General features: G+C 38.3%; 1 protein-coding gene across 8 annotated transcripts in view; it reads right to left on the bottom strand.

Moving 5' to 3' along the window:
• The window catches only part of CSGALNACT2 (chondroitin sulfate N-acetylgalactosaminyltransferase 2), a 33,355-nt gene that overhangs the window by 4,562 nt on the left and 12,075 nt on the right, over positions 1-16,718 (bottom strand). For 6 of the 8 annotated variants that reach the window (XM_082764580.1, XM_082764581.1, XM_082764583.1 and 3 more), the window contains 6 exons: positions 11,275-12,511; positions 5,557-5,773; positions 4,934-5,035; positions 3,128-3,306; positions 1,486-1,580; positions 22-103 (listed from right to left, as the gene is read on the bottom strand). In XM_082764580.1, the coding sequence (XP_082620706.1) occupies positions 22-103; positions 1,486-1,580; positions 3,128-3,306; positions 4,934-5,035; positions 5,557-5,773; positions 11,275-11,932 (1,333 nt within the window). In that variant the 5' untranslated portion in view covers positions 11,933-12,511. Of the gene's footprint in view, positions 1-21; positions 104-1,485; positions 1,581-3,127; positions 3,307-4,933; positions 5,036-5,556; positions 5,774-11,274; positions 12,512-13,928; positions 14,000-16,718 lie in introns of those variants that run through there. The other 2 variants (XM_082764584.1, XR_014317893.1) reach the window with 2 other exon arrangements.

Genomic DNA, 16,718 nt, shown 5'->3' with positions numbered 1-16,718 from the left:
TATGATATAGTTTCATCTTACCAACAGTCAGGAAGTCTGTCCGGTATTGACAAGTCATCCCAAAGCCAAAATCCCTCCAGAAGCCAGAATCCTTTTTGTGTACCTACAATTTTAAAACAATAGTTTTTTGAAATGCAAGATACACCCAAGGACATATATTTCACTTGGTTTAGTACTCTTCTGATCATTTGCTCAATGCAGGATACAGCATATAACATTTCCAGTATTTCTGTGACATATTGCACGTGGCCTTTCTAATTACTTGCTCACTTTGCCCTTTTCCATTTGGCTTCAAGTACTTACTCCTTTTGAAGTTAGCACTTTTACCTTTCAGCGACACCACGTCTGTTTTCTGTCATCTACTCAGACCAATCATTACATTTTTGATAGCTTATTGCAAAGTCATCTGTTCTTAGTAATACAGTTCCTACCCAGTTTCTAACAGTACATTTGCCTCTCCTTATTCAGATACAATAAGAAAAATACGCTTTATTAACTCAAAAACCATAAAACTGTTGGATTCGAATACGCCAATAGCTTGGCCTTCAGGCAAAAAGTTCACTTCTCTCTCAGCTGTGACTACCTGAGGCCATATGCAAAAGCATCCCTCCTACAGCATTCTAGCAAAGAACTTGCAGGGAAGGGAGAGAGAATTGTTTAGTAACTGCATTGCTTTTTGCTTTTGCTCCTTTGAACTTATTACTTCAGTCCCAGCTGCTAAACCCCAATTTCACTTACACAGCCTCTTTAAAGAGTGTACTTCTGGATATTCAGTGTGGCCTTTCCAACAAAGACTCAAAATTATCTTCCAAATTATCCTTAAATCCATTCTATTGAATGTTTGAGTTTTTTTTTTTTTTGCCTAAGAGTTCCCCTAGAAGTAAAGTAGCATTTCTAATTCAAAAAAAAATTAATGGTATAGCACCCAATTTTGTAGATTTGGATAGCAAAGAAAAATAATTTGCAGAGTACAGCTGCATACAGTCTGAAAAAAAGCCACTGACACCTTTTCCTACCTTCAGTTACATGGCACACTTCCTTTGCTAACTACCTAAATGGTGGTTCAGAAGTCTACATTTAGAGAAGCTTATCAAGCAGTGTTCATAGTCTTCTCCTTTCAATTACTGTTTGATGGAACACAGGATCACTGTTGCTGCCATGTTATTTCCCATCCTCCTAAAATATTGGCTTTCCAACCCAGAATTCAGAATTAAGCAATAGATTAAGAACTGACTAAGAACTACCAACTTCATTTGTTTAGCTAGACATTTTTTAAATTTAAAAAGAACTCCAGGCTTATTTATGAATGAATTTGGTACTGTTTAAGTTGGTCTTCGAAACTGCTTTGCCTATAAGGGAGAAGAGTGTTTACATATACACTGCCAAAAGTTACATGATATCCCACATAAAACCATTAAGTTACAATTAATTCTCTTTTAATACAAAGCACAACTAGTTGTATTCTGAGTAAGTCACACTACTTACCAACTGTTGTTCTACAGGGGGTGGTATATCTTGGTTGGCATAAACAATAGCAGGATTATAGAGGCTGAATACCACTGGATAAAAAACCTTTTTCCCTAGGATTCAAAAAGGAAGTTGTTACTCACTGCAGGCATCCTTTCTGAAGGAAAGAGGAAACTAGAAACTAGTCTCTAACTGAAGTAATAGTTATTAGCCACCTAATGAAAACAAATAAAAGGTCTAACCACTTGGATTTTCCATTCAGTTAAGCCATAGCACCTTGTGGGCCAGAGCGGAATACATAATTCTTAAGCATATATATTCATATACAGTTTTACATATATCCACATTATATTTGTATATATTGATATGACATTAGAAGACAGTGGAAAAACCCCTGCAACAATGTTAACCAGAAAAGCAACAAGAATACCCAAGTCCAAGTAAACACTCGCATAGCTTGAGTTTTACAGCCTTGCCTCCTTCCAGATGCAGAAAGGTATGTACATCCAGGATGCCCAGCAAGAGCATAAAGCACCTTGAATACCCTCATTATACTGTGACATCAGTTCTGTGCCTGTTCCAGAAGCCTGATAATGTTCTTGCTATGCCAGTAGTGCAAATGCATCAGCGATAGCCCATGAGAAAACTCAGTACCTTGATTTGTGTATAAGCTTGGAACATATGTCAAGTGTTTCCAGATCTCACTTGAAGCAAAGGAGACAAACTGTCAGCATGAATTGCCAAGCAGTCCCTCAAACTCTTCCTTGTACAAGCTCACAAAACACTCATCTTCTAAAGTTTTTCCAATTACATACACAACTCACTTCATGAAGTGCAGAGACAAATAATAGAAAGAAATAAACAGAACCAAAATATCTGCCTTAGAGCAGTCTCTTGTCTGTTTATTATGTGAAGAAAAATATAATTCAAAATGAACTAATTTGAATTTGGAGAATTTGTTTTGGCATTTGGAGAAAGTTTCCTGGCTGCAACAAATCTGGAATAAGAGTATGCATTAAGGAATAAAACAAGTGTTTGACAAAAGAAGGCCTTAACTAGCACGCTTGTTAACTCAAGAAAGCTTTATCCACTGTTACACAATCTTGTACAAGTAAGTTTCATAAGCTTGAATAAAATGGTCAGAAGAACTCTGAGCTTGGGAAGAAAATATAGGACCCTAGCTCGATCTCTGTAAGGAGCACATTTTTTTTTTTAGCTCTACTGAAAACAATTCCTGTGATGAATCTTAGCCACGCAATTGCAAGTGTGAGAACATGTAAAACAAACTTGTTCATTAGAGATTTTGTTGCAACAAGTCACCTGCTGTAAGAAGTGCTGCACTGAGATTTGCTACACAAGTTTACAGTTTGTTAAAACAATTAAGCTGTACAGCTTTTTTAGACTTCCCAATCTTAAGAGAATGTTAAAACTGTACCTATTGTGCAGAAATACAGGTTCTTAAGACTAGTTACAATTGGACAGAAGTCATTTCTCAGTCTAAATACTATTTTATTTTGTGCACATAGTATATTTCATTTTCCTAGGTACACTGGATTAATGAACTCCACCACCAAGATTAGCCTTCTGTATACACAACTCAGATCAGTTTAAGCCAAACAAGAATACATGACTCAATTTCAGCAACTTTAAAGGAACATACCAGGCTCAGCATTTAAGCGACAACTGTTGAGGAATTCAGCTGTGAAATAAACATCAACATCACAGAAGAACATCAGGACCTCGCCCTTTTCCCAGGCTCTGGCACCCATGTCAAGTCCCCGGCCACGGTTAAATTCCTCATTTAAAGAGACGAGTGTGTAATTGTGGAAGTTAGTTTCTCTAGAAGAAAAACAGAGCCAAACCCAAAATAAATCCATGTGTGGAGCGGAAGGGACTATTTATACTTCTTCAGCATTTTACAGTGGTGCCACTCCGGAAGCTTTTTAACGTCCCATTATATCATCAGGATGAGAAAAAAATATCAGTTCCACTTTGTTGTCTATTTCAAGTACCAGAGTTTAGACATTGCAAAGAGATTCACCTCAGTATTATTCCAGAACTTCACTTTGCAATTAATCATTCAAACAGATCAAAAAGGCCTGGCAATTGATATTAAAATCATCAGGCAATAACTGTCTGCTCCTCTGAAGCCTTCGTCAAGTCTGAGAGGAGGGTGAACAAAGCCTGACACCAAACTCACATGGCAAAAGGCCAGCTGTATCTTTATGCCACCATAATCCAGTCAATTGGACTTTCTTCACTGTTTCACACCAGTAGTACACACGGACGTACTCACTGTAGAAGAAAGGAATAGTAGCCAAGGAAGGTTGGAAATATACCTGAGGAATACCTTCAGGCAAAGTGTCTAATTCAGAGACATTAGAGGATAATTCTCAAAGAATAGAATTAATATATTTAACAGTAGCACCACTAAGAGGATTATGATAAAGACCCAGTGAGTTTGCAGCTCTAAGCCTGACTAGATGTTATTGTGAGAAAATCAAGTCTCACAGGGAGCGTAGCAGGTGGCAGAAAGTATCCCAGGAACAGAAGGCAGCAGTCAGCAAGTTGTGTGTCATGGAGGCTTTACAGGAGTAAGACAAAAGCATTCTTTGCTTCCTGGAAGATTTCCATGCATGCCAGATCTACCGACCATGAAATTTTAAGCCAGCAGCGTAGCTGTCCATGCCCACTCCTGGCTAACCAATGTCATGGGCTTACAGGCTTAAGAACATGGGCTCAGGCAGAGCATGAACTCCTTCAAAACTTACAGACACTATTGCCCAAACCAAAGGTGAGTTGTTGTTTGTGAGGTATCTGTCGTTTAGTTGGGCAAACCTGTTCCTGGAGCCAAAAAAGCAACATTGGAGAGTTTTGTACCAAAGCTGCTGTAATGCTACTTGCTGTGACAGTCATAAAAAACACTTGGTTTCAAGTTGTTTTTACAGCAGAGGGCAAGTGCTAGACTCACTACATATTACCTAGAGAACAGAGGGCAAAGCTTAAACTCCTTTAACAGACTCAGCAGCCCACCAACCTCCCTTGGTTACAGAAGCCAATCATTTTTCTTCCTTGTCATTAAATAAAACCAATTCTCCAGTAAAACAACTATCAACACACAGAACCCAGTTCAGCTGGATTTTAAATCCTATCAGAGTATTAGCATGACTGAATACTCATGGCAAAGTTTACCCCTGTAGGGTTTTTTTTTTTTTTTGGGATCAAAATGAAACCTCCAAGCAACTACTGTTAATCTTTTTTGGCATCTAAGATGACTTTTAGTAGTTTTCAGGAGACTTCCACAACTTCAGGTGTAAAATGCCAAACAACAACTGTATAAGGCTCACTTTTCCTTTTAGCCTTAAACTAAGATTCTTCTTTTTATTGTTTCAACCTTTTTTAGAAACATATTTTAGAAGGCAATCAATATTATTTGTATTGACAAACAGCGTATCAACACACTTACCTAGCTACAGACTCCAGGATGTTTTTCACTTCTGATAAGCCATCTTGTCCAAAATATACCACTGTGAGGTGGATACGCTTATCCTGATGAATACACACATCCCTATAAACACAAGCATAAGCCAGTATTAGTTATTACTTGCAACACAACAAACTTCAGGTATTTTAAAGCTATTGTGTTTAGAAGTATTAGCAGATCTAAGTATCCTGGTCAGACTTCAAATAGCTTCTGAAGAAACCTAAAAAAAATAAAAAAAATCTCCCCCACTTTTCACATCTTTTCATTTTAATCAGAAGGCTCCAATACTATGCGTCTCCATCACACCTTATTTATAAACAGAAGCTTGAAAGCTCATATAAAAAGAAAAAAGTTTTCAACATCATGTGAGTCCAGGCTCACAGTGGCCCTGGCATTCACTCTAAAAGGCATGCTGTTTGAGAAGCTCTCAGTTCCTTTTGGAATGAACATCTCCAAACAATTGGTTGAAGTGACAAACATACCAAGGCAGTTGCATAAAACATCACAATTAGTTTTGTCACAAGTCCATCAGAACACAAATTCATTCTGAAAATGAAACAAAATACTAAGTCTCCAACATCACTCATATAATCTCATGCACCTACCTAAAGTTCTGCATAAATTGTGCAAATGCCTCAGTTCTTCCAGCAAGAGGTACAATAATGTTTATGATTGATCTAGAAATATCAACCGTTTCACTCTTCACTTTCATGAGGGGTCCAAAAGGTCGGAACAACGTGACATGTCTGTATTCCATGCCATCCATCTTCTTATAAAACAGCTCATACTGTGTCCCCTTATCTCTTTCAGTACGATAGTAACCTGAAGAGTAAGTCACACAAGTATTTATGAAGTCAAAGATGCCAGCAGTTTTATTTCAGAAACACTTTTTCCTGAGAACTATGAAGTGAAAGATAAAACTCTTGAGGATAAGTTTCTGCTTTTTCCTAATACAAGCTAAAATAACACAAATCATGCTCATCCTCTTCTTAAAAGATGTATGAAAAACAATCCTAATTAATCTGTGTCCCTCTGTTTCTCAGAGATCACATTAGGTTTTATGGCACTTTACCAATTCCTCAGAGCCCTCCTTCAGAAGCATCCTAGTATTTTTATATCCTTCTTCTACATTGGGGCCCAGAACTGCACACACAACATGTAGACAATCTTACCCAACTTCTTCCTTCTACACCCCCAGCTCCCTTTACCTCCCTCTCAGCTGCCTAGAGGACTTGCCCTAAACCTTCATCTGTTATTCCACCCCCGTTTCCCTCCCCAAACCAAATCCAGTTTCATTTACCAACTCCCCCTCCTGCTGCCTTTGTTCTGTATTCAACCAGTCTCATAACAAATTCCTATTCAACAGTAATTTTTGTCAGACCTATTCAGCTTCCCATCAGACAACTCTCCTTCAGCTTTTTGTAGAATGCTTTCTTGCAGGTGCTTGTGGGCACGAGCAGAATTCACAGGAAATGCCCATTACTACCCTAGAGGGACTGTGGGAGATGGGTGTAGCAGAAGCTGGTGCTACAACTGAAAGTAAATGGTAACTGAATCTAACTTCTCTAACCTTACAAATTAACTGTACAAAGTTTGTAAAAAAAAAAAAAAAAAAAAACACTCCTTTAAGACACAAATCCACATTTATTCCTCGTTGAGCTGAGCTATGTAAAAATACACACATTTTACCACGGAACAAAAATGTGACAGTTTCAAGTCAACATTAATTGGAAGTAGCAAAAAGGGAGGTTTAACGAACAAGGAAAGTCTAATGTTGACTACTAGAAGCAGAGAGATCACAAATCCCTCAGTCTTACTTCACTCCAATCCTTTATGCCTAGTAGTTGAGCAATGTAGCTGGAAAACAGCCTCTTGGCTATGCAGCAGCTGAAGCACCAGTATTTTCATGTCACATTCTCACATGATATGCAGCAAAAGCATTATACCACTATTCCTGCACGTTAAAATTCAGTTCTGTACATTATATACCTTTTTCTAGCATCCAATAGCTACATAAAGATGCGAAGTACATTATGTCTAGTAAGTGAAGCTTTTAAAAAAGCAGTTTCCAATAGCTTATATTTAATCTAAAGGATAAGCTTACATGACACACTACAACAGAAGGCTGGTGTAGGGCAGAATTAAAATTTCTAGATTAAAGTAACTTCATCAAGTTACAGCAGCATTTTTTCAAAGACTCGAATGAAAGCCTAATTCTGAGCATTGCCTTTCTAGCATTCAACTGCTAGAATATCAAATTCCTAACTTCTGAATCTCATGAGTTCCACTTTTTTTTTTAATAGTATGTGATCCTAGAGTTACTCCTCTTGCTATGAGCTAACCTCCTTTGGCAATCTACTAATGTGAATATTTTTACGGGATTAAAACTTCCATGCACAGAAGTCAGAACTGAGATCAGCCAGAAAAACAACATCTGGTTTACTACTTAGTTTTTATTACATAATGAGTCAGTCCTGGGTGTTAAAAAAAATGAATACACTATCTCACCTTCCAACTAACATTCTGGCTGCCATCCAAAAACAGAGCTTTATAAGCAAAGAAATAAAAAGCAGAAGTATTTAAACAGTTGCTTCTCCTGGTCCAATCAGCTTTATCAGCTTCACAGAGTTGTGTTTCTCACCAAATCGAATCTTATGAATATGGGGGATCAATTGTTAATCAAAGCCAAAAGGTGTTCTTCCATTGCTTTAAACACCCTTACTTGTTTCACATCTATGAAGAAAGCTACCAGGTATTTGTCTGGAATGCAAGACACATGTCTTGGTTTTTGTGTATTAAAGTTACTTGTTGACAGCCCCTGAGTACAGGCCTATTTCTGGTCTTACAATATACTAAAGGGGTTGTTTGTATAACAAACAGCTCAGTGTAACAAGGATTCCCAAAGAGTTTCAACTTTCAGCTTAGAGCACTGGGATAAACAACTTTTACATGCAGAGAACATTGTGTAGGGAGTCTTCCCTTGAGTTTCAAATCAAAAGCCCATTTCTGTCCTTGGCCCTGTCCTAACCAGAAACACAGAAACAAGAAAAGCAGGCCACAACAGCACTCCGAGTCTGGCAAGCATTTGGTAGCAAGACCTTTATTAGATACTAACAAAGTGTTCATTAACTTCTGAAAGTAAGATAAAGCTCTTGTTTTCCAAAGGCTATTTATAAGTGGCTACTTGATGGAAGAGTCTTCTTTAAGCACTCCACATAAACTTCACTAGTTTCTTCGGAATGCATCAGATTGAACACTCAAAAACAGATGACCATGAAGGCTTAGTTTTGCATCACTATTCAGGATTCAAATCCCACAGGCACCTGAAGAAAAGGGATGCACCAAATCAATACCATTATGCTCTCCCCATCTTACTAACACCCTGTTCTCAACCATATTCAAACATAGGTCTCAAATTGTCTATTTTTAAGCACTACCTTAGAATGCCCAATTCAGGAATTAGGTTCATTGCTTGTAGTTGCAGACCCCTTCACTTGTGAACATGGGTGTATTGCAACTTCATCCTCTTTAGGGGTGCTTTGCATATAAAGGGAATAAGTGTACTCTTGGTTTTTCTCATACCCTCAAGAGTTCAAAGACTTAACAGTAATAATAAGAAAAATACTTAGATCAAAATGTTTCTGAAACAGCAGCTGCAGAAATAGTGTGTTTTTTTAAAGGTCAGATCTTTGTTAATATCAGAATTCTAGAAGTTTCATTTTGCATTTGATCAAAGCAAAAAGGGTAACAATGGAAAAAACAAAGGCCTATAGATCTGAGAAATTTGGTGTTTTTTCCCTCAAACAAGTCAGTTGAGCTTTGTGCAAAAATCATTTCAAACGTTCAGAAAGGACCTCTATAGCTGCAATGCATACTTGCAACTTTTATTATTTTGTTTTTAAACTTCATGTCACTGCACTAAGCTTGGCAATAGCCATGTGTTCGTAGCAACTCTGCCTAAGCACAGAGGGGAAAACAGCAGCAAAAAGGTTACCATCCATCAGCACGTATTTTATTTTTTGGCCTAAACTTGCTGAAGTTTCTCAACCTTGCAGGTATTTCTCAAAACTCAAGTACAATCAGCTCACCTACATTAAAATGCAACGGTTATGTATTAACTAACGCAGTGTCTGTTTTCTTTTGTCCTAGAGCAAGAAATAATCCAGTTTCTCAGCCTCCTGTTACAAATTGCATAAAACTCTAGTCTCAGTCATAAATCACTTATCTTAAATTATTCCTATCAGCAAATAGGATGAGAATACAGTACTTAAATGACTTATCATTTGTTTAAATAAACTTGAACAAACTGTCTCTAAAGGAATAGTTGCTGGATTAGCATTGGTAAGTTGTGCTCTTTGCACATTTACACAAATTGTTGTGACAACTTCAGTTGACACACTGAGTCTGCAACAAAATTTGAACCAAGCAGTTTATGATAGCTTAAGGCAGCAGTATTTTCTAAATGGGAAGGCAGCAACTGTCTACCTGGACTTCTATCAGATGCCATAAGTAACAGAAGAGCATTGGTCACAGCTCTATAGTGCGAGGGACCCGTAGGATCTGCCACCAGCTGGTTCCTTTTCTTATCTCTACGTTTTCAAACGGATAACGCAATTCAGAAGCTTTTGTTTTCCTGGCCCGGTGTTGAGATCAGCTAGTAGTATTTTCACATACACAAACACTGAACACCCACACAGCCCACAGCTTGTCTGAAACAGTACAGTGGTATATATCACTATAGCTAGCTGCTAACGCACCTATGAGCTACAGCATGAAAATATTTTCATTTAAGTACACTAACTGTAGAAAATATATGCAATAACCTATGCTTGAAGAGACTGCCTTTAGAACAACAGGAAGCTAGTTCAATTTCCAAGAAAAGTGATAAATATACTGGTATGAACAGAGACAAAGGTATAAAGTACAATTCAAAGGTCCTACATCTGCTTGCTTTTTGCATCTCCAACCATGAAATGTAGTACCCTAACTGAAGTGAACATCTATTTCAGTACTGGTTAAAAATCCACTAGAGACTATGTATTATCTGAAACAAAGGAATAGCAGCTGCACGCTTAAAAATAAGACACTGCAAGAATAATTCCCAGACAAAATAGTTTTAAATAAAAGCCCTAGTAAGAGTCTAACACTGCACTGGCTGTGTTATACGGAGAGTGAAGTAGATTCTATATCCAGCCCCACCTTCCTGAACAAAGAGCTTGGCATTAAACTTAAAACACAGTAGCCGTCAGAAGCAGAGACTGTTTCTGAACTACAGGCTAATTACGTCATCTTAGACTGAAAGAACTGATTATTTCAAGGCCAATGGTACCTTTCTCCAGCATGTTTGCTTAATAGTGCAGACATCAGTACCGCTGATATCCAGAGTCCCTTTTAGAGTAATGTTCCCTCATTTATAACATAGTCCAACCTTTTTATGGCAGCATGAACTGTATTTAATACTGTAAACACAAAAAACAGGTACTAGGGCAGTTTTTGGTAACACTCATCTCCACCAGCATTACACTATAACCTTGAAGGCCAACTAGTACAGGAATTATTGCTAACGTGTTTAAGCATGCCAGTAAGAGCTGAAAGCATAAATGCTATTTGTTTTTGTATGTTGTGTAATTAAGTTTACAAGCACTGGAAGAATTGATGAGAACACAAGAGAACTGAAACAAGTTCTGTTAACAGTCCCACGCTTCAGTGCAACTTCATTACATGCTTTTCCCCAGTAAGCCCAGTTCAAAGATGCACAGCCTGACAGACCTCATGACTAGTGTATCACAAAGGGTCTCTTCGGAGCACCACATTCTTCAGCTGACAATGCTACCGTGTTTATCTACCTTCCAACATGAGTATGCCAACTCGATGAAAGTCAGAAGCCTAAGTATTAACTCAAGGCAGTATATGGATACTTAAAGAAAAAAAACCTGTACCTTCTTAACCAAGTAGCTTAACTATACTGGACCAAGAGAGATTCAATCAGCTTCTCCACAAGTCTTTCAGTTACTCAAAACCATATGCAGTTGCACCACAGACTTAAGCTAAAATCTGTTACAAAGGCCTCTATTTTAAGCAGATATAACTTTCCCTGTATCCTCCTTTTGAAAAACCCACCTTCTGAAATTAATATCTTGTTACCTACTCAAAAAACAAGAATGGAGAGGTATTTTTCTCATCACTGGAAACAGGAGTTCTTGCTGTATAATTACTGTTTCAAGACTATCTTCAAGTAGGTAAAAAATAAAAATAGAAACATCATTAATTGCCCATTGTGATATTATTCTGTTAACTGGCTGGAAAGCATCTAATACACATACCTTCTACAAAATCATTTTCGCTATACAGCTGCCTGTCTCCTACTCCATCGTCTTCTTCTTGACCATCTTCTTCATCTGGATTATTGATAACTTCTAGGCCAGCCTCAATGACTTCCACCAACTCATCCCTTTTATCCTTTCTAACAGGTTTCTCTTCTGGATGCCGAGTGAGCCCCATCTCCAACTGGAATACTTTCATGGACGTGAAGCTTTCAAAAGGAACGACGCCATATTCACTAGGCAGTTTGGCCCCCATGCTCACCTCAGCTTTGTCGATCTGGGAATGAAGAAACTCTAGGAGATCGTTCGATGCTTGTTCTTTGGTGCCCTGGTAGTTCATACCATTGACCTTGGGGCTCTTTTTTTCCTGCAGGGTTTTCAATTTATCACTCATCTCCTGAAGCTCTTGCTTTAACTGGGCAATCTGACGTTTCAGACTGGTAGCTCGGTTTTGATAATGCTCTTCCTGTTCCTGCAAGAGAGCTTGATAGTACTCTTTACCCATGTTCTCACCTATAATGCCAGGTAGAGATCCATTATTATCTGTTTGTGGGGTACACTCGAGCAAATACATGAGCAAAACCAAACTGAATAGAAAGGCAAGGCCCACTAACAGCCAGCGAGTCCTGGCTTGAATTACTAAGCCTCTTCTGGGCATTCTTGTGTTATTTCCGTTTCCAAACAAAAAACATAAGTTATCTGCTCATGCCTTCTTGGGAGCATCACCTCAGAATTCAAATCTCAGGAAATGGAAGAAAGCATGACCTTAATTGTTACTCTGACAAAGTAGCAGATGACCAGTTTTCAACCTCTTCCTTAATCAGGTGTCATAGCAGAGACACAAATCTGAAGTTCCTGCATCAGCCATGACCATCAACTGTATGTTTGGTTGACTCCATGCAATTTGTCTAGGATTTCCTACCCCAGACAAAAAGAAATGCAAAATGGGGGGAAGGAGGAAGACACCAGCAAGGAATCATATTCCCATTTCCTAACAGAAACACTTAAAGGGTTTTTAGCCTACTTGAAATTCAGCAAGCGAAGTCTGCAAAAGTCATTTTTATAAACTTTGAATTGACAGCATCTCATTTTCCCACTGTGAGAACAGTCTACTGTTTAGTAACAGTAATCGTCATTGGCTAGTCTGACATTTTCCCCTGGCATTCCAGTATTTTATTCCATTTCTCCTTCCTTTCCTTGGAATCTGTGGTTTGAGTCAGCAAATTGAAGACAAAACCTAAAATTAAAAGAAAGTTGTATATTAGAACTACAAAGCAGCTGGTCATTTCAAAAATACATGATCAAAGTTTAACATATGGGTGCAAAGGATAACAGTGGGAAAGGGTGGGAAAAAAGGAAAAAAATTCTTTCCATTGTAATACCAAGTGATCCCCTTTGACACAGGGTCTGGAAAACAGCAGTAGAAACAGCCCAGTGAAGTGGATTTTTCACATACATGTAACTAGCTATGAGCTAGCTAAAGCAGTAATGGTTCTTCTAGTCTCATTATTTTAATTCCCCCACTCCTTTTTTCCCCCCCTCACACTGTGGGAAGAAAAAACACAAGGGAGCATACTCTTCTTACCCCTCTAAATAAAAATACAAAAAAATATTTTGAGGCAGAAGTTTGCCTTTCTATTTGCTTTTACGTCAGTAAATGTATTTTAGGGAATACTTATTCACATATTAATAAAGTATTGCAGACTTAAACTATGAAGTTGGCAGAAATCACATTTCAGAGTAGTACACAGAGCAGAATTTGGATTTCAAATCTAGATTCCCAAGTGAGGAAAGGGAGCCTCAGACAAGCAGATCACTAACATTTCTACCTTTCAGTTTGGATAGGCTGAGTAAAGAGGCACTGACAGTTTGAGCTGGTCATCTCCCTCCAGTATTGACTGAGCAGATTATGAACTGAAGACCCATGAAAAGGTCACAGTTAGGTAAGAGGAGGATATCCAAAATGACAGTCAGCAAAATGGTTCATGGGCCTATTTCAGTAACAGTTTAAAGAAACAACAAACAGGAGGGATGCAGCAGAACCAAGCTTGAAGCAGGTTATTCTACTTCCTAAAGCTAGTAAAATATTCTATTTAAAACTTGGTTGTGGAAAAAAAACTGAATCTCATGAAAACTTACCCAAGGGATCTATTAGCTCTACCTCCATTTTGGACCATGTTGTATAATTTTTCAGGGGGAAATTCTGGAACTTGACTAACTTCAAATTCTGTTTCAGTATACTTATCAAATTGGAAAAAAGCTTACTCCAATACTCCTTATACTTAGATTGACCAGGTGGCTATCTGACTGCCACAAACTGTACAGCCAGCCTTCTACCGTTCTTCCAAATAAAGCCAGTGCCACAAAGCGCTTCATGCATTTACAACACAGCTTACATCCTTGCAACATGTTTCTGACATTTCCTTGCAATATTTCTCACTTTCATTCAGCTTCCAGCACCAGGATAGTGCTTCAGTGAGTATCGGGTACCACGTATCAGTGGTAGCACGATATTCAGCACCACCATTTGCAAGCAAATTCCAATGACAAAGCCTGAGAGATTAAGTAATTGATTTATACCACCAATACTGCTGATCACTGATCATAAATTTGCATGCATATCACGCACACCAAGTCTTGCAAGAGATGCACACCTTGTAGTCATCCAGATGAAGCCTCCGGTACTGCTTGAAACCATTATAGTACTTCTAGTGCTAGCATCCACATCTGTAGCCCAGTCACAAGTATAAGTTAAATACTTTATGTAGTGATTCTGTATAAGCAGTTGAAAAGCAATAGTTACCTGAAACCAGAGCTTGTTCTACTCATGTGAAGCTACTGTACACTTTGGTACAAAATAAGCTATGTCAACTGAACTCCAGAAGACACTTTAAGCCAAATAAGATAGACATTAGTCACTTCTCACTGAACAAACATTAAGGCATTTTACATGCATTTATGTGAAGTGATCAGTACCAGATGTATCCTCAGACTGCTGACTAGGGTCCAGATGTGGTAAATCAAGGCAGACAAAAAAATAATCTACAGGCTAAAGCTAGTTAACAGAAGTGACGCAATACCCTAAGGTTTCTTTATATGCCCATATGATGTTTTTGCACATTTCCTCTTGAATTCTTGTTCCATTAGAATTCAAGAGGTGAAGCCACAATTGGTAACATGAAGAACCATGTATTTCTTCAAATACACATAAATGCTAGACTAGCAAAGCCATTCCATGCAGAAGCTTGGGCATCTTACATCAGTTACATCAATGCATAAAACACTGAAAATCCAGTTCCAATTATTCACTGCACAGTCTCACTACTATTGTCAAGAACAACTGTTTGTATATACAATGATGACAAAGTGCTACCACATCATCACAGCAATCAGTTTTTTTAGAGATGCTTTTGGTACTGGGGACAGGGTAGGAAACATGGCTAAGCCTTACAGCTTAGCAGAACATGAAGAGCACTTCACGTTTTACCCTTCGCATTTCTCTTCCCCTCCACAGGATAATTTGAAAAAATGAAAGCATGCAGTAGAAACTAGATGCTAATATTTCTAGTGAAGAGACTGTCTTAATCACCTACCATTGTACAGTTCAATGATGGGCAGTGCAGGCAGCTGTAAACCACTGCTAGATTTGGTTCATCACAACCTCTAGCTTCAAACTGCTTAAGTCACACAGCCTCCTACCACCACAGGCTTCGAATAATCACTAATTATTGTTAAGAGATACACAGAAACCCCTGAAGCTAGGCCATTAGCATATGAGGCCTTCATTCAGTTCTCTGATCTATCACTAAGCTGCCTTGTGTTCAATTTTGGCAAGTCACTAAGTTTCTTAGGTCTTATTCTTCTCTTAGAGGCAAGTGAAAACAGACTGCCTGATGTGGTAGCAAGAGGACAAAGTATACTAGGAGATTAAGGCTCCCTCAGACAATAGCGAGGGGCCATGAAAGAACAAGTCTGGCCTTAATTAGTTCCTTTACTGTGGCCAAATGTACATCATTATGGCAATCATGAATTGAGTCAGCATGCCTACACAGGGACTAGCCATTTCCATTGCATCATCAACACAAGAACAAAAGATTGAGTAACTACACATTTTTCAGCCTTACCTACTGGCACTAGACATCTGTTTCATGGAGCACTGCCTTTAGGGGTATTTAAAGCAGAGAAACAATAAACCCTCCTGCAGCAACAGAAGGCACTCGTGGTGGGCCGTAGGGACCTCACCAATTCTTTTCCTTATTGGTTTTAATTATCCCCTCATTAATTGAAAGCCTTTTCTAGTGAGCTAGTGACAATCTTATTAAGACAGACTTCTGCATAGAGATGGAGTTCACCTATTTACCTTCAACAGTTTTAGTGCAACACCTTAAAGAACAGACATCTTCCCCACTACTGTTTCCCTGTGGCCTTTAAAGGCAATCCATGTTTGTGCAACTGATTGTGTTAAACATTAAGACTTTAAATTGCACATGGAGAACTGAAGGTGTAAGTTAGTTTGCTAAAATGGTGGGGGACTGAGCCTATCCAGGTATTTTGTCCTCTTATTTTTTTTGGTACCATTACTGCTGAGCGAATCAGGAGTCAGATATTGACATTTTCCCCTCAAAGGGCTTGAATTCTCATTTATTACCTTCTAAGCTTGCTGCCATCTTTGAAAAAGGTTCCAAAGATCTAATACCTACTAATGAGTAACAAGACTGAGCACACCCCCACCACCACCCTGTCTTGCTGTGCTTGCTTTATTGCCAATAGAGCAGATTCACACAATAACACTTTATTAATACTGTGGGGCACTGTTCATGGGGATGGTGTCCTAAGTGGAATAGTAACATCTGTAATCATTGATACCACCTGTCCTAAGCAGATAAACAGTCTAAAAAAAAAAAAAAAAACACATTTCATCTTGTGTTCTTCAAGGAGTGAAAGAATGCCAGTAAGAATTTCAATTTGTATCCCATCAGAAATGCAAAGTTCACAATCCTTTAACCTCTCTTCTCAGAAGAGGGCTGGTTTCATGTACTTATAACCCAAATTTGACTGGAATTAGGTCTGCAACAGCACTGATGTAAGAATTTCAATAATTACTTCCAGGCTGTAGATGATCATTACAAAAGAAAGTAGATTAAGAAAAATTATCCAAGAAAGTAGCAAAAGCATAGAACACACTAAGTACTAAATTAGAAAAGTTAATTCAGTTTTAACATGGTACATTCTGAAGTTTATAAAAGAATAGGATTACCTGAAAAAGCAAATCATGGTAGTTCCTGTGATCAGCATCCTACTGTTTAAACATCAAAATCCAAAACTATAAATTGCATGTGTTGGTATTTCACTTCATTTCAATTCTTCCAAACAAAAACATTTGCAATAGTCCCCATGATCTCCAAAGAACAAGACCTCTGAGGCTTACGCAATGCTCATGAAGA

This window comes from Aythya marila (assembly GCF_965140915.1).
Source record: "Aythya marila genome assembly, chromosome: 7".
NCBI classification, from domain to species: Eukaryota; Metazoa; Chordata; class Aves; order Anseriformes; family Anatidae; genus Aythya; species Aythya marila.
Note: the sequence above shows the minus strand (reverse complement) of the source record. Positions and strands in the feature narration are given on the sequence as shown.